This window comes from Pelophylax lessonae, assembly GCF_965119305.1.
Source record: "Pelophylax lessonae genome assembly, chromosome: 6".
Lineage (NCBI taxonomy): Eukaryota > Metazoa > Chordata > Amphibia > Anura > Ranidae > Pelophylax > Pelophylax lessonae.
This window is the reverse complement of record NC_138773.1, coordinates 103,288,951-103,315,579: the sequence shown is the minus strand read 5'-3', so window position 1 is coordinate 103,315,579 and position 26,629 is coordinate 103,288,951. Positions and strand designations below refer to the sequence as shown.

The following is a 26,629-nucleotide window of genomic DNA, read 5'->3' as shown; positions in this document are numbered from 1 at the left end:
TGGAACCATGTCCTGTGGTCTGATGAGACCAAGATAAACTTATTTGGTTCAGATGGTGTCAAGCGTGTGTGGCAGCAACCAGGTGAGGAGTACAAAGACAAGTGTGTCTTGCCTACAGTCAAGCATGGTGGTGGGAGTGTCATGGTTTGGGGCTGCATTAGTGCTGCCGGCATTGGGGAGCTACAGTTCATTGAGGGAACCATGAATGCCAACATGTACTGTGACATACTGAAGCAGAGCATGATCCACTCCCTTTGAAAACTTGGTATTCCAACATAACGACCCCAAACACACCTCCAAGATGACCACTGCCTTGCTAAAGAAGCTGAGGGTAAAGGTGATGGACTGGCCAAGCATGTCTCCAGACCTAATCCCTATTGAGCATCTGTGGGGCATTCTCAAATGGAAGGTGGAAGAGAGCAAGGTCTCTAACATCCACCAGCTCCATGGTGTCGTCAACTAGGAGTGGAAGAGAACTCCAGTGTCAACCTGTGAAGCTCTGGTGAACTCCATGCCCAAGAGGGTTAAGGCAGTGCTGGAAAATAATTGTGGCCACACAAAATATTGTATAGCTTATGTAGGAGGATTTGTTTCATCTCTGTGTATCATCTGAGGCCAGTCACTTCACTGGGCATATGTAAAGGTTTACAACCACTTTAAGTCACTTGAAATTTTATTTCCACAAAATAGATATTTTGCAGCTGCCCCAAATCAGAATCCATCCAATCCAGTGACCATATGAAAATGATGCTCTCTCCAAGACTAATATGTTGTTCTATAAGCTCTTTTCTGCGTGTTTTGTAAAAAGGGTCCGTCATGAGTGGCACCTGGAATAATCTGAGTCTCACTTCTCAGTTTTATGATCATGCAGCTTTACAGGTAGACCATAACAATTTGCCACATTATTTAGTCTGTATTCTCTATCTGAAGTGATAGCTCTTAATGTTTTATGTAAAACCCTATAAAGTCCTGGTTGATGTAATCAGTAATAATGGCTTTATGGTGTTATTGCCTTACAGACTCTGGACAGCACCAGCCGAGTTCAGTCGGCACCCAGTCACATTCCGCTTCTGACCCAGGACCAATCAGAGCCACAGCGCCCATGTGGAGGTGCAGCAGAATCATGCACATGCAGCGGGAGCTGCACCCCACTCTGTTGTCATCTCTGGAGGGCATCGTAGACCAGATGGTTTGGTTCAGAGAGAACTGGCATGAAGAGGCAAGTGCAGTGTGGAAGTCTACGTTCACCTACAGGGTCATGCATCAAACACAGTTTTGCAGGCAATGTGCCCTGAAGCAAAACACCTTTAAAGATGCCTGGCACTCTGAGTGCCGATTATTGTACTATTTTCAGAATGGCGAACCTCATTCTGATGAGCTTTGCTTGAGAGTGATGGTACTGCTGTAGTTAACTGCTTTGCATTGGGCTTGTTTATAACTAACAGGATTCAAACTGCCTATTTTTAACTAGCAGCAGGATACAACTAATCAAGCTAATGGTTGATCATATTATGAGATCTCTCTAGCCTTAGAATGGCCTTAACTATTAACAAATTTATTATATTTATATTATATAAAAAATTCTTCCTTGCAGTGTAGCTGTGCCCCCCCCCCCCCCCCCGTTTAGATCTAGGGGTCATGAAAATGTAGATTTACTTACTTAATCCACCACCCCTCTGCACTGCTAGAGATCTTCACAGTGCCTTCTCCCTCCATCCCCAGTAGTCTAAGGTCCTGAGGCCATCAAGACCGATGCGGACACTGAGGGGCAGTCCACTGCCAGAGCATAGGGAGTTCCGTTTGCTGGGGAGTGGAGGATCATAAAATTAAAAGCACCTTTTCTTCCTCCTAGACCTAAACTTGCAGGTAACCCCACACAGCCCCACTGCAGGGGAGAATGTTCAGAATTCCTGGAATTAAGCTTTAAAGGATCCTACAGAACATCTATTTTAATGGAATTGGAACGTTCAAACTCATGTGTTGTAAAAAACGGTTTATTACTTTTTTTTTTCCTCCATACGAATCGCCCAGTATTGGAAAGTCAGTGTAAACAACCCCAGCCTAAAATTGAAAAAAAAAAAAAAATTGGAGCCAATGATCTCACTGCACCTAGGAGACCAATAAGTGTTTTGTGGGGTTTTCACATACTTGGTACACTTGATAAAGGCTGGAATACCAAACAACCAACCCCACGTTGCATAGAAAAATGTTTTCCAACTTTAGGTGGAGGCCATTCATACTAACCTTTCAATACAAGTGGGTTTGTATGAAAAAAGTGCAATGCAGAGTGTGACCTTTATTATAAGTTGGATGTGGATATTCTAGCAGGCAGCTGTCCGTTTACGGACTAATGCAGAACTTTATTTTTGTACTTGTACTGTATTGGTTGCTAAGATTAGCTCATAAAACAGGTACAAGTTTTTGTCCTGTATATGTTTGTCTACTAGGTGGCACAGATCCATTGGATTGGCAGAGTTAATATTGTGGCTGTGTAATAAGGTTGTACATTTGTTTTATATCCATATAGTTTGACAGATTTGAGATTATATTTTAATTTAATTTTATGTCCTTCTGACATTGTGACTTTTACAGGTCCTGCGACAACTGCAACAGGGACTTGCCAAGTGTTACTCTGTGGCCTTTGAGAAAAGTGGAGCAGTTTCTGATGCTAAAATCACCCCCCATACCCTGAACTTTGTGAAAAAACTGGTGAGCACATTCGGGGTGGGACTGGAGAACGTCTCCAATGTGTCCACCATGTTTTCCAGTGCAGCCTCTGAGTCACTGGCCAGGAGGGCCCAAGCTACAGCACAAGATCCAGTCTTCCAAAAGCTAAAGAGCCAGTTCACTACAGGTACCATCTTTACTATATTGAATTGCCTTCTTTTTTTTTTTTTTTTTTTATACTCCAGATAATAAATATAATAGATGTTGGCAGTGTGGCTTAATGCAGATCTGAGCCTTTCCTATTCAGAGCAAAGCAACAGGTTTACGTTTAGCCCTCTCAATCCTTCGCAGCACATACTTGCCTTTTTTGCTCTCCTGCTGCTCTATTTGGTGCCAGGGCCTAAAGTTAAAAAAAAACTACTCATTAAGAAGAAGCATGTGAAGGCACTGGGGCAATCAGGGATTTTGCATCAAGAGTTCATAGTACTGTCTAAGGTTCAACTCTGGTAACTTGTAGCTTCCACAAGACTTTTCTTCGACCTTGACAGGTAAATAGAGTGGCATGAGAGCAAAATAAAGGTAAGTATTTGCTACTGGGACTTCATCCAAGTGAGCCTATTGTGGTACCCTGCATGAGCAAAACAAAAGTTAAGTCCTTGAATTTAGAAGTTTTAACACGAAAAAAGCGAGATCCTCCTCCCTTATAGCAGTTTAAACAGCACAGTGCTTGTGCTGGCTAATCTGTCCCTCTCTATGCTGTAAAAAACCTGGTTGATCCTGCCTTAGTGTGTTGACCACGGTATTCATGGCTGCTGATCCATGATTAGGTTATGTGCTTCTGTCATCGCGCTGCTCTCCTCTCTTCCCCCTCCCTCCGAGTGTGTGTAAGCTGCTCCTATTGGTTGTGTTGACCACGGTATTCATGGCTGCTGATCCATGATTAACGTGGTCAGGTTACGTGCTTCCGTCATCGCGCTGCTCTCCTCTCTTCCCCCTCCCTCCGAGTGTGTGTAAGCTGCTTCTATTAGTAGCTGGCAGTAAAGTTATATAAAGATTACTGCCAGCTCCTCTTTTCTATTAAGCCATACTACACGGTGTACATGTTTTTATAAAATTGTCCCTGTAAATATCTTATTTCAAATTGTTTCTGGCCAGTCACGTGACCTCTGGCACCTCTCCTTCCCCCATCCAAGAGCTACAGTGGGTGGGGCTGAACTGAAAGCACAGCGTCACTTTACCTCCTGGCTGACATCCGTCACCTCAGTATGTCAGTAGTGGCAGGCATTAGATATATTCTTATTTAGACCTGTAATCTGTGTGTATTTTGGTACATAGATCATTGAAAGGTGAACACACGTGTACTATTCCGTTTCACTTGCCTGCATTAGGCAGTGCCCTTTGTAAACAGCAGGCATTTTTGCTAGAAAACTCCAATTTCTGCAGACCTCCATAGCATCTCTACATAGGTTGAGTGGAATCAAAATATGACTTCGGCACTGCAGGGACACAGTGAAGCAAATTGTTCTTGTCTTTATGCGGTCTTGTCTATAGCAACCAGTCATTTTCTCTCAGGCATTCTCTTACATGAGTTCCATAGCCCCACGTTTTGAGAAGGGGGTCTATGTAATAGTTGGAGCTTTTGTGGCCCTTGGTGTATCTTTTGATAAATACATCTGCAAGTGTGCTCTATATCAAACTATGTCACATAGTCAAGGTCAGCACCTTCGTTTAGTATATCTAGTAGTACGCCAGTCTCTCCTGCTTTGTTGTGACTGTAATTGGGAAATTGGCTGATGGGACTCACATGAAAGTAGCTTCCAGCTTTAAATATGACCTATATTTCTTACACCCAATAAGCTCTCTGTGATGCAGTCTGTGTGGCACTGCAGTTGCATGACAGTAGATAATGGAAGACGTGAACCATGTGATTAAATTTAATGGATGAAGGCCAGCAGGCTAAAAGGCAGCAGTGGATTCTTTCAGTCCCGGTGATTGTTTGCACACTATCAGAAATTCAATTGCAGTTAATGCTCTGATATTTTTTTGTCTTCTTTCTGTTTAATGGCTTTACTTTGCTTAAGGAAAATTCTTTCACAATAGAGAATGACTGGGAGGAAGACTCACTTTATTAACCTTAGAAGATCTTTTTATGTATTTAAAATCTTTTCTTGGCTTCTAGTTGAAAAGGAAAGCTCTGATTTGGTTAGTGGACACTTGGAGGCATTTCACGTATGAAAGGGGCTGTCATTTCCCAGAAGCATAAATTATCAGATGGTTTTAGTTGTAGAGCAGCAAGTGTAGCAGTTACAGCAACTCGCTGTTGCCTGGTAGGGGCTCTCATTTTTAGAAGCTGTCTTAGCAGGTTTTTAATATCCTAAAGTGGAACTTCCTCCAAACCTTTTTCAAGTTTTTAATAGAGTAAGGAAAGACTTCTAAGGTGTCATATTTTCATTGCTGTCGTTGGCCCTGGGGTGGGTTTTTTCCTCACTTCCTGCTTTAAAGATACAATAGGACATGGCTGGGTATCTCCCCTAAATAAAGAGGGATCCCACATTTGACAGCTGTCATTGGTAAAAGTGTCCCCATGGGAAATTATCTCTGTACTGTTTCGGTGAAAGCTGTAAAATGTTAGATTCCCCCTTTCTGTTTTGGTAACAGCGGTCACTGGGCCAGAAAGTGGGGGTAAATTTCCCCAACAGTGACATACATGACAAAAAGAAAATTCAAATTTCTCTGTCGCTCATTGACAGACGTAGTCTTCTTGATTCACAAGAACTGGGTTATGTTGTCTCCGCAGGAGTAGGACTAGGCAGAAAAGAAAAAACGCTCTGGCTCCACCCTAGGGGCAGTCCCAGAGGGTATATCCTCCCTCTCTCTGCTACAAGGCATCAGTTTTTTTTCTGTCTAGTCAGGAGTAAGGACCTAAGTTCCTTGCTGGGATCTCTGGTCCTGGCAAGATTTTTTTTTTTTGAAAAAATATTTTTTAGGTAGTTTTTTCTCCAGTGTTTTTTCCTGTGAGATCTTCAAGCAAATACGCCGGACTGGGCGACACCAGTGGTCACCCCAGCCGGCCTACAAGCGCGCGCAGACCATTGCATTGCGCTTGGTCGGCCGCGACACATTCAAGTAAGTATGCGGGGCCGGGCGACGGGCTGGATGTTGAGATCCAGTGGTCACCCCGGTTTCTGCCTACGAGCGCGTGCAGACCAGAGCTCCGCGCTGGGTCGGCCGCGACTGAGTCCCATTGGAGGGACTGACCTTGCGAGTTAAAAGTCTCGCTTGGACGCCAGGAACCAGAGAGTCGAGGCGTCCGGAGTGGTCCACAACCCCCCACCCCGGTGGAGAGGGTATTGTGAAGAGAGGGTGCCTGTCGGTTCGGTATGGTGAGTAAACGTCCCCTTTTTTCCTCGTTATGAGGCAGTATGAATTATGGGCCCCTCCATACATGGTCAGTATCTGTCTGACACTAAAAGTCCCCCTTGTAAATACAGCATGTGTTTGGTGGGAAGTGGACTTGGTTTGAGAGCTAACACTCTACCCAGCAGACTGTAGTATTACAGCAGACATAGGAGGTATAATCCTACCTTAATTGTAGTGTACCTCCTGCAGATCGATAAACCGCCATTTAGCAGAGATGCAGGTGGATGTGCTGGGAAAAACGATTTCGGCAGTCCGCCGCCATTTTGCCGTAGACCGGGTGCATGAATGTCCTCAGGTCACGCCGGCCGCCATGTTTTTGGAGTCTATTGTCTCCTGTATGGGGGCGGCCATGTTTGATGAGCCCAGCTACCTCGTGGAGAGCTGGGAACGCCGGAAGGCGTACACAGGGGGCGGAGCCACATCCTTCTACCCGGGAAAACTAACACAGCTCTTTCCAGTCTGTAAAAGACAGACGCTGACTGCAGTTGGTTGGAAACTTCTCTGCATCGGGTGGTGAGCCTTGAGGGTCCCTCTCTCTCTCTGTGGGGATCGAGAAGCAGGTACTCTGAGGGCCGCTATTGCGGGGGACGTTGGTCGACGCACTCATTGTATCTGTTCAAGAAACCTTAAGATTACAGGGTATTCCGTCGGAAATAGCTGAAACTGAAATCCCCTTTGGGACTAAAAAACGCATCAAAGTAGCGAAGAGAATGGAGTCTGCCAAAACGCACTTCTGCTATTTCTAAACGCATTAACAGGCGTTATCCGTTTGAGGAAACCCTCATTAAGAAATGGACAGAACCACCTGTGGTGGATTCACCAATTGCTAGATTGAATAAAGCCACGGTTATTCCTTTAGAAGACGCCCCGTCTTTTAAAGATCCAGTGGATCGCAAGATAGAAGCTATGTCTCGCACCATGTTTTCCTTGATTGGATCAGCTTTCAGACCAATAATTGCTATTGGACTGGTTTCGCAGACTGTAACTGAATGGACCAAGTGGTTGCGCCGGGACTTAGAAGAAGTCCCTCAGGCGGTATCAGATTTGTTGGAACAAATGATACAGGGGTTACAGTTTGTGTGTGATGCGGCGTTAGACGCCACTCCATTATTGGCGCGAGCATCAGTTTCAGCAGTGGTTCTCAGGCGTACACTGTGGCTAAAAGGTTGGTTAGCCGACCAAGGTTCCAAAAAAGCATTGGCTAATATCCCCTTTTTAGGAGAGCGTCTATTTGGAGCCAACTTAGATGAGATCATTAAGGATCTCACGGGAGGAAAGAGCACCTTTTTACCGCAAAATGTTAAAGGTAAAGGACCTCGTCAAAGACGAGGGCCTTCTTTCTCTGCTCACAAAAAGTTTTTTCGTCCCGCGGGTGAAAAAATTAAGTCCTCCAAAGCTCCTTCAGGAGGCTTCAGGGGACATTGGTCGGGCAAGCAAAAGCCCGCCCCCTCCAGACCTGAAGATAAATCGTCCAAAGCCTGAAGGTGCGCCCCCACCCATAACTGGGGTGGGGGGACGTCTTCCCTGGTTCCCGGATCCATGGATTTCCAGAATCCCGGACAAGTGGGTTTGCAAAGTCATAAGGTCAGGGTACAAGATCGAGTTTCGATCTCTCCCACCGGCGCGATTCTTCCCTTCCAATATCCGACTATCCCCGGATCGTCTAGAAGATCTGCGGAGAGCAGTCACGGATTTACTACAACAAGGAGTGGTAGTCCACGTTCCTTGGACAGAACGTTTTCAGGGGTTTTATTCAAACCTATTTACAATACCCAGGAAAGAGGGCAAAGTGCATCCAATTCTGGACTTAAGGGCACTCAATTCCTTTCTCAACATAAGAAAATTCAAGATGGAATCCATTCGCACAGTAGCAGCCTTCCTGCATCCAGGGGATGTCCTAGCGTCCATAGACATCAAGGACGCCCATCTTCACATTCCCATTTTCGCAGGACATCAGCGGTTTCTACGCTTTTCCGTAGAAGAGAACCACTATCAGTTTGTGGCGTTACCTTTCGGTCTCGCCACGGCTCCTCGGGTCTTCACGAAGGTGTTGGCCCCAATGTTGGCACTACTGCGCCAAAGAGGCATATCGATTCTAGGTTACCTAGACGATCTCCTGCTTCATGCAGAGTCTCCTCAGACCCTGCTACAAAACATAGAAATTACTATAATTTCTTTACAGGAATTCGGGTGGCTGGTGAACCAGCAAAAGTCATTTCTGGTTCCCACCCAGAGGCTCGAATATCTGGGTCTAATTCTAGACACAGTCAGGACAAGAGTTTTCCTTCCGGTAGGGAAACTCTGGAAGATTCAATCAGCAGTCCAGTTGTTACTATCCAACAGCTGGTCTTCTCTTCGAACTTGCATGAGGGTTCTGGGGTTGATGGTGGCTTCCTTCGAAGCAGTCCCATTTGCCCAGTCCCATACCCGAATTCTTCAGCAAGAGATTCTTCTCAGATGGAATCGGAATCCGGAATCCCTGGACAATCGGATCCGATTGAGCAAACAGACCAGAGAGTCTCTGGTCTGGTGGCTTCGGTCTCCGATGCTCAGCCAGGGAAAGTCATTTCTGCCAATGTATTGGACGATAGTGACCACGGATGCCAGCCTATCCGGATGGGGAGGAATTCTCGGTCAGTTATCTGTCCAGGGACTTTGGTCCCTGGAAGAATCCAGGTTGCCGATAAATGTATTGGAACTGAGAGCGATCAGACTTTGTCTGATTCACTGGACCGAGCAGCTCCAGGGCAGCCCGGTTCTGATCCAGTCGGACAACGCCATGGCCGTGGCTTATGTCAATCACCAGGGGGGCACCAAGAGTGTCCGAGCAGCCAAGGAAGTGGCTTGCATTCTTCGCTGGGCGGAACGATTTGTTCCAGCGATCTCTGCGGTGTTCATTCCGGGGGTGGAAAATTGGCAGGCAGATTATCTCAGCCGTCAGACTCTGGATCAGGGGGAATGGTCCCTCCATCCAGAAGTTTTCCACCAGTTGTGCCTACGTTGGGGCACCCCGGATGTGGATCTGTTGGCATCACGATTCAACAGGAAAGTACAGAGATTCGTGGCTCGCTCCCGCGATCCTCTAGCAGAGACCGCAGACGCACTGATCGCCCCGTGGGGGCAATACCAGCTAATGTATGCCTTCCCTCCTCTCGGGTTACTGCCAAGACTTCTTCGCAGGATAGAGGAGGAAGGAATTCCAGTAATCCTGGTAGCTCCGGACTGGCTTCGCCGAGCGTGGTACGCCGACTTGGTCAGACTGGTGGCGGACGTCCCGTGGAGACTTCCTCTCAGGGAGGACCTACTGTCTCAGGGACCGATCTTCCATCCTGCCTGCTTTACGATCGCTGGCTTTAACGGCCTGGCTATTGAGACCCAGGTGCTGAAGGACAAGGGTTTGTCAGCTTCAGTTATTCCTACTCTAGTTAAAGCAAGGAAAGCGACTTCCAGAAAGATTTATCATCGCACATGGAAGTCCTACATTGCATGGTGTGAACCTCTGGGGTTCCGTCCACGGTCTTATTCGGTTAGTCGAATATTAGCTTTTCTGCAACAAGGGGTTGAGCAGAAACTGGCCTTGAGTACTATCAAGGGTCAGGTCTCAGCCTTAGCTATCTTCTTTCAGAAGCCTTTGGCTACTCATTCCTTGGTGCGGAATTTCATTCAGGTGGTGCGTCATCTGGCTCCGCCAGTGCGCGCGCCGTTACCACCCTGGGATCTTAATTTAGTATTGTCGGTTCTTCAGAAACCTCCCTTTGAAGATATTAGGGAGATTCCTCTACCTACGTTGTCCCAGAAGGTGGCCTTCTTGGTGGCTATCACTTCTGCACGCAGGGTGTCAGAACTGGCCGCATTATCTTGTCGTTCCCCATATCTGGTGGTTCATAGAGATAAGGTGGTTCTTCGTCCGAATCCATCCTTCCTACCAAAAGTGGTTTCAGAATTTCATCTGAATGAAGAAATTGTATTACCTTCCCTGTGTCCTAAGCCCAGTCATCCTCGGGAGTTTGCTTTGCACTCCTTGGATGTGGTCCGGGCGATCAGGGTATACTTGAAAACGACAGACTCGTTTCGCAAAACGGATTCACTTTTTGTGGTCCCGGATGGACCCAAAAAGGGGTTGCCTGCATCTGCCGCGACTATTTCCAAATGGATCAGACAGACGGTGGTACAGGCTTATTCTATTAAGGGTCGGGAGCCCCCGTTCCCTGTTAAGGCGCACTCCACTCGGGCACTTAGTGCGTCATGGGCCTTTCGCCATCAGGCGTCAGTGGTCCAGGTGTGCAAGGCGGCTACCTGGTCATCGGTGCATACCTTTACAAAACATTATAAAGTTGATGTAATGGCATCGTCGGATGCCTCGTTTGGCCGCAAGGTTTTGCAGGCCGCCATTTGAGGAGACCAGTGGTCTACCTCGAGGGTTTTTTTCCGTTGGAATTTTTATTTGAGTCTCATTCTTTGTTTATAATGAGCCTTTAAAACTTCTAGTTTGGCACCGGTTGGGCCTTCTAGATTGGATTTTGATTTCTGTCAATCCCACCCCTCATTTGTGGCACTGCTTCTGGATGTCCCAGTTCTTGTGAATCAAGAAGACTACGTCTGTCAATGAGCGACAGAGAAAATCGGATTTTTGTAAGATCTTACCGTAAAATCCTTTTCTCTTAGCTCATTGACAGACGTAGTACCCGCCCCTCTATCATTGAGTTGGGTTGGGTTAAATTCTCTGTTGCTGCTTTGTGACAGAACTGATGCCTTGTAACAGAGAGAGGGAGGATATACCCTCTGGGACTGCCCCTAGGGTGGAGCCAGAACGTTTTTTCTTTTCTGCCTAGTCCTACTCCTGCGGAGACAACATAACCCAGTTCTTGTGAATCAAGAAGACTACGTCTGTCAATGAGCTAAGAGAAAAGGATTTTACGGTAAGATCTTACAAAAATCCAATTTTTTTCCTCTATTTACCCAAAACTTTTGCCAAAATCTTTTGCATTTTTGAAACGTCTAAGTCTGTTGGATGTGTGTTCCCTGGCTAGGATAATGTCTGCCTGCTCCTGTGACACTACTGTGTCTTGTAGTGACGTAGTGGTCCGTAGGAGGAACCAGGCATCTGACACTCCAGGAAGTGTGAGATACAGAATATTCTTCACGCATTGGTAGCTCTGCAATAGAGTGTAGATCCATGGTGTAGACTGATAAGTATTAAAGCCTCGTACACACGCAACGAATTTCCGCCGACCGGTCATCCGTCTTTTGTCCAGAGTGGTGTCTGTTGGTTGGAATGTGCTCTAGACTGCACACGAATTTTCCCGCACGACAGAATTCTACTTCAGAAGTGATGTCATGTGTTGGATTGCTTTTGTATGTGTTCTTTCATCTCTGAGCATGCCTAGTCTTGCTCATAAGATTTTTTCCCCATTGAAATCTGTACTAATGAGACGAAAATCGGACGTGTTTTGATGGTCGATAAAAATTTTATAGCCTGCACACCAGGATTTTTTCGGCCGAAAAGTCGTAGTCGATTGTCGGAAGCATCATACTAACAAGCCAAAAATCGGCAGATCGCTTGTCGGACGAAAATTCCCAGCCGAATTTCCACTCGTGTGTACGGGCCTTTACTGTGCTTTTTAGAAGTGCGAGAGTCGCTTTAGAGCCTGCCACACACTTTAACCCACTGACCTCCTAAAGATTTACCCCTCTTCATGACCAGGCCATTTTTTACTATACAGCGCTGCCTAACTTTAACTGACAATTGCACGGTTGTGTGACACTGTACCCAATAACATTTGTCAATTTCTTCCCACAAATGGAGCTTTTGTTTTTGGTGGTATTTGATCACCGCTGCGTTTTTTTGTTTGTTTTTATGCGCTATAAACAAAAATAGACCCACAATTTTGAAAAAAAAAATGTATATATTTTTTTTACTTTTTGATTTAAAACACATTCAATAAAAAATGCAAACAATCTAATTCCTTCATAAATTTAGGCCAATGTGTATTCTGCTACATGTCTTTGGTGAAATAAAATCCCAATAAGCGTATGTTGATTGGTTTACGCAAACGTTATAACGTCTACAAGCTATAGGATATGGATATGTTTATGGAATTTTTATTTATATATATATATACTAGTAATGGTGGCGATCAGCGCCTTATAGCTGGTCTGCAATATTGCACCGGACAATCAGACTCTGAGGCTTTTGACACTTTGCTGCAACCAGTGACACTAATACAGTGATCAGTGTTAGAAATATGCACTGATCACTGTATTAATGAAACTGGCTGAGAAGGGGTTAAACATCTAGAGCGATCAAAGAGTTAACTGTGTGCCTAGCCAGTGGTTTTTGTACTGTATGTGCTGCTTTTACTAGGGGAAGAGATGGATTCCAGTCCCTGCATTGCAGGAACACAGAATCTATCCCTTCCCCCCTGTCAGAACTGAGATCTGCCTTGTTTACATAGGCCTATCTCATTTCTGTGTGCATTACCGAAAATCGGCGGGTACCGGAGGACATTGAGTTCCCGGCACCCTCAGATCAGCTTTTTCAGCAGAAGCCCCCCCCCCATCCAAAATACACTGGTTAGCACTCGTAGCCATTGGCTGCCAGCGTTGGTCGGACAGGCTGTTGGGCACACAGGCCAAATGTCAGCTGGTTTATGTTGAAACAGCCAATACAGGCCGATATTCAGATCATGTGTACCAGGCTTTAGTCTTTCTAGTGCAATCTCAGCAGCTCTGAAGAATTTCAGACAAAACGCTTACATTTTTGTATGCACCACGTACAAAGGGCCACTGACCACACAATGTAACCCTAATGCAAACTTGATCATTAGCATTGTTCTTGCTAGGAATAATTGAAATACAATGAAAGGTCTTTGTCACAGTGATTGCAGTGATTTGTAGTTGTTACTGAGTGATTTGATTTTTTTTTTTTGCAACGCTTAGTGCGAGCTGCAGGATCATCAGCTTCATTTTCTTTTCCTGTTCTCCAACCCAGCTTCTGTTGATCACGTCATACACCATCATCTTGTAGCCAGCAACAGCTCTACAGCCAGATGCAAACTGCCAGAAAGATTTGTAGCTGCTTTAAATTGTTGCTTTGGAATTGCGCGTTTGACATAGCCCTTATGGAAGCCATATGTCACTTTTTTGTGAATCAAGAGTCTGCAAAGATTTATTATTTTACTGATTGGAAAATAAATAAGAATATCCTCAGTTCTCTTGTTTAAAATATCCTTTTTCTGTCTACAATTTAGACTTTGACTTCAGCGTCCCCGGTTCCATGAAGCTGCACAATCTCATTTCCAAACTGAAAAAGTGGATCAAAATTCTGGAGGCCAAAACGAAGCAACTTCCTAAATTCTTCCTGATCGAAGAGAAATGCCGCTTCTTAAGCAATTTCTCTGCTCAGACAGCAGAAGTCGAGATTCCAGGGGAATTCCTAATGCCGAAACCCACTCATTATTACATCAAAATAGCCAGGTAAATGAAGCGCCGCACTGGACACAAAAGAATTGCAAACAATTGCCGTATGATACTGATTATGCTATTGACAGCACGTTTGAAGCAAGTTTTGTTTGGAACTCGTGTGACCTTGCTGCTGTCAGAATGTGATGAATTGTTTATTAACATTGCCATTTTGGGTACCACTTTTAGCGTTACCTTGCTACCTGATTGTTCTGGAAATGTGTTCTCATTTCTCTCGTTGCCATGACAGTTCTAGGGCATTGTCCTTTCTTGATAGTAAAATGCTGGAATACAAAGAAAAATTGAATGCAGCCGGCTAATGGCTTCCCAAGTGTAGTCCTTGACAGATAACAGCAGGCCAGGTCAGAAAAATATTTTTTAAAGGGACACAGCAGGAAATGAATCTTATTTAAAGACGTACTGAAGGAAGAAATGAATTCCTTTCACATGCAGCAGAGGCTAGGGAATAGATGGCTGAATAGACACGCTTTGTCCTACCTCCGTGCATCATTGTGTTGTTAGAGATGAATAAAGAGAGAGATCTACAAAGTGTTCTGTGGCATCACAAAATGGCTGAATCAGAACATCCTTTCCTTTACTGTACAAAGGTGCTAACAGGTTGAATTTAGGGCTTAATACTTAGATGTCTGTCAGCAATTTCTAAGTTTCTCATTGAGTTAAAATATATATAAAGAAAATAAATATTCAATCATAGTATAAAACTTTTTTTCATTGCTACAATTATGTTTTATGATGTCCCCGAATTTTGTGAACATCCTGTTCATGTGACTGACCCATGTATAAGTACATTGAGATGGAAAACCTTGTTAAATTTCCACCAAATTTTCTGTTTCAATCCACTAAATGTATTCCAGGTACATCAAATCAAAAGGTGTGCAAAGTCTTAAAGCGATAGTATACTCCCTGCAAGACAAAGGCATAATGAGCTAGTATGCATCGCATACTAGCTCATTATGAAATACTTACCTTAAAACGAAACCCCAACACGGACCCCCGGACACCGCTGTGGGAGCGGACATGATCCCTCGGCGTCTCTTCCGGGTTCGGCGGCTCCGGCGCTGTGAGTGGCCGGAGCCGCGATGACGTCACTCACACGCATGATCGCGGGGGATTAACTTTCCGGCATCTCCGGAAAGGAACTCTGAAGGTCCGCCGGACCTTCAGAGTGCATGCGTCGCTAGCGTCAGCGGCTGCATGCAGTGCAAATATCTCCTAAACCGTGCAGGTTTAGGAGATATTAATTGTACCTACAGGTAAGCCTTATTATAGGCTTACCTGTAGGTAAAAGTCACAAAAATCGGTATACTACCGCTTTAAACCGGCCATAGACGGACCAAGTTAATTAATGCTAGAGGCTATAAATGCAATAATCGCATGGAAAACCCAGCAGGCTGATTGTACCCAAGCTGAATTATCGATCAACTTGGTTACATTCATCTTGTCCATACGTGGTTCGATTCTCGGCCAGTTCAGCAGGAATTGGAACCGTCTATGGCCAGCTTTACAGTTAATTTTCTGTAGAATGTGTAAAAATGTCCTCAGCCTGTGGGGAAAACCTGTCTCATGCTAGCAAAGATGAATCCTTGCTCTCTGTGTGGTTGCAGAGGCCTGACACACCTACTGAGTCATCTATCTATAGCTCTGCAAGCTCATTGTCTTCCTGCTGATTGAAAACTTCTAGCTCTCACTCAACAGGGGGATTTCAGACCTCTGCAGAGAGACCTCCGTTTCTACAAGACAATAGGGTTCTTCTCTGCAGCATGTTGGCTGGGGACTTGCTTTTGTACACAGGCTGTGGATGCTTTCTAAAAAAATAAAAATAATAATTTTAGGATTTCGGACACTATTTGTTGGAGCAACCATTGTTGACCACCTTCTGAAAAAATAACCAATTGCCTGGCTTTTGTGCTTACTAATGGACCTAAATATTTTTAGACACCTGACCCAGAATAAGTCCAAAGATTGGGAAAGTTATAGAAGTTTTAAATTCCTGTCTGTATATCTGTTATGAATTAGTATTGCAAGTATTGAAGCCACAGAGGGTCAGCGTGGCAAGCAGGCAAATAAGAATTTGTACAGTGAGAGGCCAAATTTTGCACTCTGTTTTTTAGGGAAGAAACTTTTCACTTCTGCACAGGGCACATTTCCCCATCCTCCTTAGAACAATTGTAACATACTGAGCTCAGGTTTTCAGCTGAGCTGTTTTCACTTGGATAACCTCATATTTTTCTGCAGCAATCCTTAAAGGAATAGGTGATACTGTATTTGTGGGTTCTGTCTCCTCTAGTGCGTTTTCTATATAAGTTATTGATTTTTCAGATTGCCGGGTGACCGTGACTGCTTGACTACAAAACGAAGCTTGGTCTGTCACTTTTGGCCTTGCAAAGGTAGAGGGGAGAATTCCCCACTGGGCTTTTGGACTGTAGCAGAAACTGGATAGGAGATAGTGCCCTGCCTCATTTGCACATACAGAGTTCCTTTTTTTCTTTCTTTTTAGAAATTTCTAGAAGATTGCTAGAAAGTTTGAGTGCATGGCCAGGATTATAGTTTAAATGCATTAGCACCTTCAGTCAGAGGGGGACCAGGCAATCAAAGAAGTGTGTTAGACCCTTAGGGCTCTTTCACACAGGCGGACCGTTCAGATCCGCCTGTCTGTTTTTCTGGCGGATCTGAACGGTCCCCCCATGCATTCCTATGGGGCATCGGATGTCAGCAGAGACATGTCCGCTGACATCCGATCCGAACCGTCAAATCTGGACGGATGGAAACCCTATTCCCATCCAATTCTCTCATAGAGATGTATGGGGAAATGACAGCTGTGTCTCCGCACACAGCAATGAGAACAGCTGTCATCCTCCTGCTCAGCGGGGGATCGGCGGTTCGATCCCCCGCTGAGATAAATGGAGTCCATCCAACAGACGGGCTGTGTGAAAGAACCCTAAAGATTTAGCTCCTCAAGAAATTGTAGATTGGCAGGTAAATATTGACCCTGTTCTTTAAAGGGAGGCATTGTCACATTTTTATTCTAGGAGCTTTGCACACGTTTTAAGAGCAGAATCTAACCGTAAAAGTTCCTAATAATAATAATAATAATAATTAAAAAAAAAAAGTTCCTAATAAAAGCAGTACTGAACCCAGCCTCCCCAAGCCCCGCATACCCCACCGCCTTTGCTTACCTGTATTGCCCGTGAAACCAGCATTGCCCCACTGCGATCTGATGTTTGGGGGACATAGCCAGGGGTCCTGCGCCTCTATCTTGGTCGTCTTCAGCTGGCTGCTTCTTAAGATTGAGGCAGTCAACTCTAGATGACATGCCAGTCTCGCCCTCCAGCCACACTGTAGCCATGCTCCTGCAACCTCCCGGGAGATGCGATATAGGTATTTTGAGGAAGCTGTAGAACCAGGGACACCTCATTCTGTCATTTTTCCTTCGGCCACAATGGTGGTAGGCGGTGGGCCAGAAGAGAAAAAAAATAAGAAACCTTGAAAAAAAAAAAACCACACATTTGTCATTCCAATTTTTGGAGTTAAGTCCTGCTTTAAGTAGGCTAAGTAATGGCAATCATGTGCACATCTCCAGCTAATGGCTAATCTACACATCTGTTTTAAATTTGGTGTTTGTTAATATTTTTTACTGTTATAATGAACTATAGAAAAGCATGCATGTAAAAGTCTTCCGAAACCACTTAAGGGTTAACTCTAATAATTTAAGATATGTGCTTACTGAGGCTGTCTGGTTTCAGGCAAGAAAAATGTAAAACAGTGAATTAGGCCTATTAATGCATATATCTGTTTATACGTATATCTTCCATTTATTATCACTATTACAGTATTTAAAAATAAAAGTAGGTTTTAGCAGCGATGAAGGCTGCTGGAAAATTTGGATGATATAAGCTTGGACGCTGTACAGTAGCATCTTCCCAGTAATTTTGCATTGCTGCCTGCTAGAGAGAATGCATTTACAGCTTGGTAGGACAGCTGTGCTCATCGCACCTTCCCTTTCACACACAATCAGAGGTTCTCATTTTATGGCTTGAAACCTATTATGTTAAGCCTCTACATACTCATACTCTTCAAGCAGCTTGCTCATCCCAGTTGTTTTTAGAGCATCAAGTGATTTAACCTTTTCCCATCCAGATGTAGCTCAACTACAATTTCAATGTTGCTTTGAAGCAGTCTATTTTCAATGTCTTCCATTTTTAGCATATGCCTTTTGCTTAAGACAATGAATATTTTGTTTTAGAGGATAGAGCAGACATTTTTTTTTCCATTTTTTTAAAAAAAAATTTAAACTATAAAATAGGGCACTTTTACCCCTTTCCTTCCCAGACCAATTTTAAGCTTTCAGCGCTGTCGCCCTTTGAATGAGAATTGCGCAGTCATGCAACACTGTTCCCAAGCTAAATTTTTATCATTTTATTCACACAACTAGAGCTTTCTTTCTTTAATCACCACTTTGTTTTTAATTTTTTGATTAAAAAAAAATGAAACAAGGCTAAAAATTTGGGGGGGGGGGGGGACGTGTTCTTCATTTCGGTTATACAATTTTGCAAATAAATAATTGTTCTTCATAAATTTAGCCCAAAATGTATTTTGCTACATTTCTTTGTTGAAAATATATTACCCAAATCAGCGTATATTATTTAGTCTGTAGGAAGGTTTATAGAGTCAACAAACTATGGTATATATCTGAAAAATCGATCATTTCTGAAGTACTAAAGGCCTATCTTTTAGTTACATAGTTAGTGAGGTTGAGAAAAGACATCAGTCCATCCAGTTCAACCTATGATGTGTGTGTGTGTTTGCTGTTAACCGTACATTGTATACCCCTGTATGTTGTGGTCTTTAAGGTGCCCATCTAATAGTTTTTTGAAACTATCAATGCTCCCTGCTGATACGACTGCTTGTGGAAGAGAATTCCACATCCTTACTGCTCTTACAGTGAAGATCCTCATTTTCCTTTTGGCACTGCTTTTGGACGTCTCAATACTTATGATTTATACAGCGCTATGTCTGTCAATGAACAGAAGAGGAAACATAAAATCCATTTCTCTGAGTTCATCAATGGCCACAGCACCCACCCCTCTATGGAGTTCTGATAGTTCTAATACTGATTGCTACTAAACTGATTACCTAGAGCAGAGAGGGGGGGGGGGGGGGGTTATATACCAAGCTGAAGACGACCCATGGGCATAGCCAGGTGTTTTTTGTTCTGCCTAGCCCTACTCCTGGAGGAGGCAATATAACCCAGTAGTTATGATTTATGGAGCGCTGTGTCTGTCAATGAACAGTAAGTGAAAGTGAAGTAGATAGTCCAAGGTATTCAGTTAGAGGCATGGTGGGTTTTTTGAATTTTTTATTTTTTTTTGTCACCAGTGCAGTACAGCGTTATTATTTAACTGGTGTGGCGGCGATCAGGGACACTGACTGGTGACGGTACAAAGAAAACACAACAAACTTTAGGATTTTTTTTTTTCTTGAATACACTCTGACCAGAGCAGTATAATGTTACCATAGCAACCTTGTACTACTCTGGGAAAGTTATCAGGATTTTTTTATCCCCCACACATTGTTTGCTTATAGCAGTGATATATATTTCTTTAAGCACACATTTTACGGAATAAAACTGATTTATTCAGTTTGTTTTGTTGTGATTAACTGTGATTGGTCAATGCTAATCACATGATACAGATGGGCTGTGTTTGGCTCTGTTTGTACCATGTGATCAAATTGACCAATCACAGCTAGCAACACAATTGTACACAACGGATGGCATGAAAGGAAGCCACCCATTGTGTACAACTGTCATGTGACCTGCTGTGATTTGTCACAGCAGTCATATGGTACCGGCAACGAGCCAGTAAAGTGATCAGACACAGCCGGTGACAGATCACACAGTTGCGTCGCGCTTTCCACGAGGACTCTTAGAATGGTAAAGCCAGCCACTGCCCAGCGCTGCCCGGCTTTCATTCTGCAATAGGCTGGGCGGAAAGGTGTTCAAGATCTCCCAATGTAGGTCCTTCTCAGATTGCAATTGTTCAGAGATACCTAAAGGAGTTAATGTGCTTACTATAATCTGAGAATCCCTTGCCTCCTCAGGAGTCAATTCAGAGGTATCAGAATGAGATTTGACATTGTACTACATTAAACAAATCTCTGATAAAAGGAAGCCTGTACTGAGGGAATATGGAACTTGCCATTGCTTGACCTAGTTGCAGGCATGCTAACCCAGTAACTTCAATACTATCAAATGTCAACTGACAATTACTGACTTGAAACAAGCATGCAGGTCAGGATGACTAAAGCTGGCCATAGATGGAAGGAAATGTGGCCAGTTCAGCAGGAACCGGATGAATTTCGGCCTATATATGGCAGTTCCCATTTGAAAGTAGTCGATTAAATGATCATCTCCTCTCGTCCGAGACTGCTGGTAAATTTTGGTTTGATCAGCGGCTACAGCAAATCCGATTCCCCACTGTCAGAATACAATCGCATAGCAGAGAGGATTCCTCCATCCAGCTACTTTGTGTGGATCAGGGAATATGTTCAAACCGATATCTATGGCCAGCTTTACTTTCCAAATCTGCTATCTGACTCAGTGGTTGAAAGTATTACAGCCAGGCAACTAATGTTTTCAGAATGTTGTCCGCAATGGTAACCTCATTTCTTTTTGTGTCCTGTTAAAGATTTCAGCTAATGAATTTGAGTTCTGGCTCATCCACTAATTAGTGGTCAGTAGTATTAATTCTGGACTAACGTGTAGGAGACAGGCAGGCCAGAGATTGGTTTTAGGGCTGAAGTAGAGATTTGTGTAAATGTACACATGAATATATAGAATTTTGATATCACAGACAACATACGAACTGTACTAGGATGCAGCAATATATTTTTGGCATCATTATAGCTAGCAGGCTAAAATTCAAGATCGGAGCACTTATTAATGTATTTATGGTATAGAAATATCTATAATCTGACTTCTTTTATCTCTGGTAGATTTATGCCTAGAGTAGAGATAGTCCAAAAGCACAACACTGCCGCCAGAAGACTTTACATACGTGGGCACAATGGCAAGATCTACCCATACCTGGTCATGAACGATGCCTGTCTGACAGAGTCCCGCAGGGAGGAGCGGGTTTTACAGCTGCTGAGGCTTCTGAATCCATGCCTGGAAAAAAGAAAGGAAACCACAAAACGTCATCTTTTCTTCACCGGTAAATAGACCTTCTTAGTCTTCCACATCTTGTCTGGTCACCTTTTGGAGGATACTGTAGTACAGGGATCTCCAAACAACAGCCCTTCAGCTGTTGCGGAACTACATATCCCATGAGGCATTGTAAAACTCTGACATTCACAGACATGACTAAGCATGATGGGAATTGTAGTTCCTGAACAACTGGACGGCCATAGTTTGGAGACCCTTGCTCCTAGTGCAAGTCTTAAAGTGAAAAATAAATGTAATTGTTTTTTGCCGAAGATGCTTTCCTTTCTTCCAGTTTATATTAGTTCACCATATTATGTGTCTTTTTTAATAGATCTCCTGATTCCTGCACCTTTGTTTAATCCAGCCAAATATGCCATTAGTAATAGCAAATATTCTTACACAAAGGAATCACATCTCAAATGAGATCATCAGCATGGAATATGTAACCATATATAGGATGGCATTTAGAAATGTTTTCTTATAAATACATTTTTAATAAATAATTTAAAGTGCTTATGCTCCTGTAGGGTTATTTATCCCATTATAAAGCATAGGCTGCCCACAGAGAAGGTTATTCTCACCCCCTGCTTGCAGTAACTGGAAAGAGAGGGCAAGAGCCGACTGGCTAATGAACAGAAAACACGTGACCCGTTTTGTGCTAATGAGCCTGTAATTATCAGAAAGATAGCACATCGCAGACCACTTCATCAAGGCCTTTTCTCTGCTTCCCAAATGTTTCTTAGCTGGAGCCTTTGCTTTAAAGGAATAATGTAATTTAATACAGAATCTTATATTCCAGTTCCTCATCCCTACCCACCCCATCACATTTTGAAATACAAATACACACTTCAAATGCAGCCTAACCTTCTCACTGCCTGACCTGCCCAGGACCCTGGCATCCTAAATATCCTCTGACATCTTGTGAAATTGCTGGTCTAGAAATAATAACAATAGCTATACCTGTCTGTAGCTTGGTTGACCGTTTTATGGTCTACGACCAGCACATACATGAAGGTGTCACAAGATGCAATTGTGGCAGAAGTTGTAAACACTGCCAAGCAGTAGCAAGAAGGATCAATCTACATTCATAATCTTATTTAAAGTCTTGGCTTTTTTTGATTAAAAATAGCAAACATGTTATACCTACCTGCTCTGTGCAGTGGTTTTGCACAGAGCAGCCCGGATCCTCCTCTTCTTGGGTCCCTTGCCAGCTCTCCTGGTCCCTCCCTCCTGCAGAGTGCCCCCCACAGCAAGCAGCTTGCTATGGGTGCTACCGAGCCAAGCCACTGCTCTGTTTGTCCATTCAGACGGAGTAGCAGTTCGGCCCCGCCCCCTCTATTTCCTCATTGGCTTACTGACTTTGATTTAATTTTAAAGCTCATCTACTGCTTGTTAAGAACATGTGAATACTTGAATATCTGTAGCCTGGCCACAGATTCACTCCAAATATCAACCATAAGTTAGCTTGTTTAAATATGGAGTCTTCAATTATAATTGTGCAGATGTATATTTAACCCTCATTTAGCTTTTCCAACTTTATCTGAGCCAAGCACTGGCTTAAGTGTCAGGAGTCAGAGGTCACTTGAAGCCTCACAGTTACCAAGCTGTCAGCTATCTAACTCTTATAGCAGGTTTAAATAACATAGTGTTATAGCTAAGAGGTAGATAAACCGCTAGAGGGCTCTGTATTAAAGGAGAAGTAGGGCCGGCCAAAGCTCTTCGGGCCTTAATTCTTTGTAGGTCACAGGGGTAAACTTTGGCCCGCACTCCTGTGACCAGTATTTAGCCCGCTGTTGGATGATGTCCCTCAGCTGTTCCAGACTCTGGAGAGATCCCGACTTTTTTGTCAGATTCCACCCAGATGCCTGGACCGGCAGGTGGCTCAGCCTTTCAGCACGCCACTGACAGCCTGAGCCAGCCGCTCCTGCCCCCTGCACAACCTGGCACTCCCATGAAGAGAATGTTTCTCAGTCCTAAGGCCCGTACACACGATAAGCAAATTGGAAGTAAAATTTCGTCCAATGAACGATCTTCCAATTTTCGGATAGGTGGTTTAGTGCTTTCGACAGCCGGTTACCAATTTTGGTACGGCAAAAGTTGAATGTGCAGGCTATAACACTTTTATCGTATGTGAACACAACGTCAGGTTTTCGATTCATTAGAACAATTTGTGTCCAAAAAAAATCGTAAGAGCAAGACCATGCATGCTCGAAAACGATAGAATACATACAAACCAATTGAACACATGACATCACTTCTGAAGTTGAATTCTGTCGTATAAGAATTTTCGTATGAAAGTAACCTCTTCCGTTTCGATATGAGACTAGCATGCAACAAAAAACTGACGAACATTTGTCTGATAATCTGATCATGTGTACAAAGCTTTAGAGGGGGACAAGTGCAGTATTAAATCCATGCTGCATCCACCTAGGGGAGTATGGTCGTTTTTTTTTCCTTTATCTTTTTTTTTTTTTTTAAACCCCATTTCTCTAGCGCTCATCGACAGACGTAGTCCTCGGTGATACACCACCTTCGGGTTATGTTACCTCCGCAGGAGCAGGACTAGACAGGAAATTAAAAAGCTCTGGCCACACCCTAGGGGCAGTCCCAGAGGGTATATCCTCTCTCTCTCTGCCTCAGCAAATCAGTTATTTTCTGTCTAGTTAGGAGTAAGGACCTAGACACCTTGCTGGGATCTTAGGTCCTGGCAAGAATTTTTTCTTAAAGGATTTTTTTAGACAGCTTTTTCTCCAGTGTTCCTGTGAGATCTTCAAGCAAGAAAGCTGAACTGGGCGACGGGCTGGATGTTGAGATCCGGTGGTCACCCCAGTTCAGCCTACGATCGCGTGCAGGCCATAGCTCCGCGCTGGGTCGGCCGCGACAAAGTCCCATTAAAAGGACTGAACCCGCGAGTTAAACGTCTCGCTGAAACGCCAAAGACCATGAGTCACGGCGTTCGTATCGGTCGACAGCCCTCCCGCCCCGGTGGAGAGGGGTACTGTCAGGAGTTGGTGCCCGCCTGGTTCCGGTATGGTGAGTAGTATGTTCCCCCTTTTCCTCTGACGGGTTTTGTGGTGAACGCGGGCCCCTCTCGGTATGGTAAGAAAGAGTCCTTTCTATCCTATAACATGTCACAGATCCTCCTACTTTGAGTGTGATTTTTTGTGTACAAAAAGCCAGGAGGCTTGGTTTGGGAGCTAACAATCTATTGTATACATGTTTAAAAGATGTAATCTGTGGCATTCTGGGAATCTTATGGGTTAAGTATAAGCTACCTACCAGTCAGAAGCCACGGACATGTAGACTGCCTTCCAAATCAGATCTCCAGCTATTAGCAGGCCTCCCGAACGGCCATGCGGTCCGCCAGGGGCCGATACCGCCAACCACGCCATATCCCCAGGCAGAGACAGTGTTGTGTGCAGCACACCGACATTCAGCAGGCCGCCGCCATTTTTTCTTGCAGGATCGCACGAGCCGCCATTTTGGCGTAGCCTCGTGTCTCCAGCATGGGGGCGGCCATGTTTGAGGTGATCCTACACCTCGTGGAGCTTGGGGGAGGCGCCGGAAGGCGTGCAGAGGGGCGGAGCCGCCTCCTTTCTTCCTGGGCAGCCAGCCAAAAGACTTCCTGTTTGTCAAGACAGCGCTGTAAGCTGTTGCAGTTTAACTCTGAGCATCAAGTGGTGAGCCTGGGGGTCTATCTCTCTCTCTCTCGATCGATAGGGATCCCTAAGCAGGTAACACTAAGGGGCTTTTTTGTGGCGCTGGGGGTCAGAAAAAAAAAAAAAAAAAAAAAGTTTTTTCTTTACTTTTGAATTATATTATCCAGGAAGTAACTGGAGTTATTATGGACCCTGCCACACATATTCCCCCACCTGTTTCCCTCGAGGGGGCCTCGGGACCCGCCGGTGCACAGAGTATAGAGTCATTTACAGCAATTTTGGAGTCTATGGTGGCTCGGGTGGAGGCGGCCTGTCAGGGACGGGGGTCAAGGAAGCGACCCCCGCCTACCCCTATACCATCTGACACCTCTGACTCAGATTCAGAGATGGTCACGGCAGTTGCAGGTTCCTCTGCAAGGGCTGTTATCCCAGGTAAAGCCCCCTCAGACAGTGAGGAGGACGCTTCTTCTCTTGCTATAATTCAGGAAGAAGCATTGGTGGACGCACTAGTTGTGGCAGTGCAAGAAACCTTAAAACTTGAGGCTTTACCGGCAGAGGCAACTGAAACAGAGAGGCCTTTTGGGACTAATAAGCCCATCAAGACGGCGAAGGCTTTTCCTGTACCTAAATGTTTTGGTAATCAGATTAAAGGAGAATGGGAGCATTCTAAACGTACCTTTACTATTTCCAAGCGTATTGCTAGACGCTATCCGTTTGAGGAATCCATCATTAAGAAATGGACGGTACCACCAGTCGTGGATCCGCCTATTTCCAGGCTGAATAAAGCCACGGTTATTCCAGTGGAGGACACTTCGTCCTTTAAGGATCCGGTGGATCGAAAGATAGAAGCAGAGTCCCGCACTATCTTTTCTCTGATAGGGTCAGCATTTAGACCAGTAATCGTTATTGGTCTAGTTTCCCAGACACTTACGGAATGGGCGAAGATGGTACGCCAAGATCTTAGGGGAAAAGATATTCCCCAGGAGACATCTGATTTGATGGAACAGATCATACAAGGGCTACGGTTTATCTGTGACGCAGCCTTGGACACTACTCCCCTATTAGGGCATGCATCTAAATTAGCAGTGATCCTCAGACGTGTGCTGTGGTTAAAATGCTGGTCAGCTGACCTAGGTTCCAAAAAGACCTTGACCAATCTCCCCTTTCAGGGGAATCGTCTATTTGGAGCCAACCTAGATGAAATCATTAAGGATGCCACTGGGGGCAAGAGCACTTTTTTGCCACAGGCTGCAAAAGCTAAGGGACCTCGCAACAAGCGAGGACCTTTCTTTACCGCCCATAAAGGGCGCCCGGCTGGTACTAGCGGGAAAGGCAAGACTCCTCCAGGAGGGTTCAAGAAGGGGACCAACCCAGCCAAACCCGAAGCAAAGGAGTACACAGCCTGAAGGTGCGCCCCCACCCGGTTTCAGGGTGGGGGGACGTTTTCACCGGTATTCAGGACATTAGATCGAGCATCAACCACTACTACCGGTGCGATTCTTCCCTTCCAACATTTAAGTACCACAGGAAGCGGTAGTTACCGTTCCCTGAAAAGATCTTTTCCTTTACCTTTTCCTAAGATTAGTCCCGATACCTCACAGGAATCGGATCTGGTTGACCAGATAGGCCAAGTAGCCTCTAGTCGGGTGACTTCGGTCCCTGAGGTTCAACCAGAAAAGATCACTTTTCCTGATAACTATCAGGTATCTGATAAATGTGTGGGAACAGAAAACGACCAGACTTTCTCGGATGGTCGGGGCCAGATAGCTCTAGGGACGCCTGGTTCAGATCCAATCAGCGCCAGTGGTCCTAGAAATTCTAGGCTGGCCTCCTCAAGCCGGCCTGGCCGACTTGGACATGTTAGTCGCAGACGTTCCGTGGGAACTTCGTCTCAGGGAGTGTCTGTGGTCTCAAGGACCAATTTACCTTCGTGCTTTACAGTCGCTGGTTTTAATGGCCTGGCCATTGAGACCCAAGTACTGAAGGACAGAGGTTTGTCTACTTCAGTCATTCCTACCCTTATTAAAGCAAGGAAAGCGACTTCCAGCAAAGTCTATTATCACACATGGAAGACTTATATTGCGTGGTGCGAATCTTTAGGATTTCCTCCACGTACCTATTCGGTGACTCGAATATTGGCTTTTTTGCAACAAGGGGTTGAGCAGAAGCTAGCCTTGAGCACCATCAAGGGTCAAGTTTC

The 26,629-nt window shown here is 44.6% G+C and overlaps 1 protein-coding gene across 3 annotated transcripts in view; it reads left to right on the top strand.

The window, feature by feature from the left end:
• The window catches only part of TRRAP (transformation/transcription domain associated protein), a 300,061-nt gene that overhangs the window by 246,706 nt on the left and 26,726 nt on the right, over positions 1-26,629 (top strand). For all 3 annotated transcript variants that reach the window (XM_082261087.1, XM_082261086.1, XM_082261085.1), the window contains 4 exons: positions 1,020-1,219; positions 2,593-2,854; positions 13,338-13,563; positions 20,563-20,780. In XM_082261087.1, the coding sequence (XP_082117213.1) occupies positions 1,020-1,219; positions 2,593-2,854; positions 13,338-13,563; positions 20,563-20,780 (906 nt within the window). The remainder of the gene's footprint in view (positions 1-1,019; positions 1,220-2,592; positions 2,855-13,337; positions 13,564-20,562; positions 20,781-26,629) is intronic.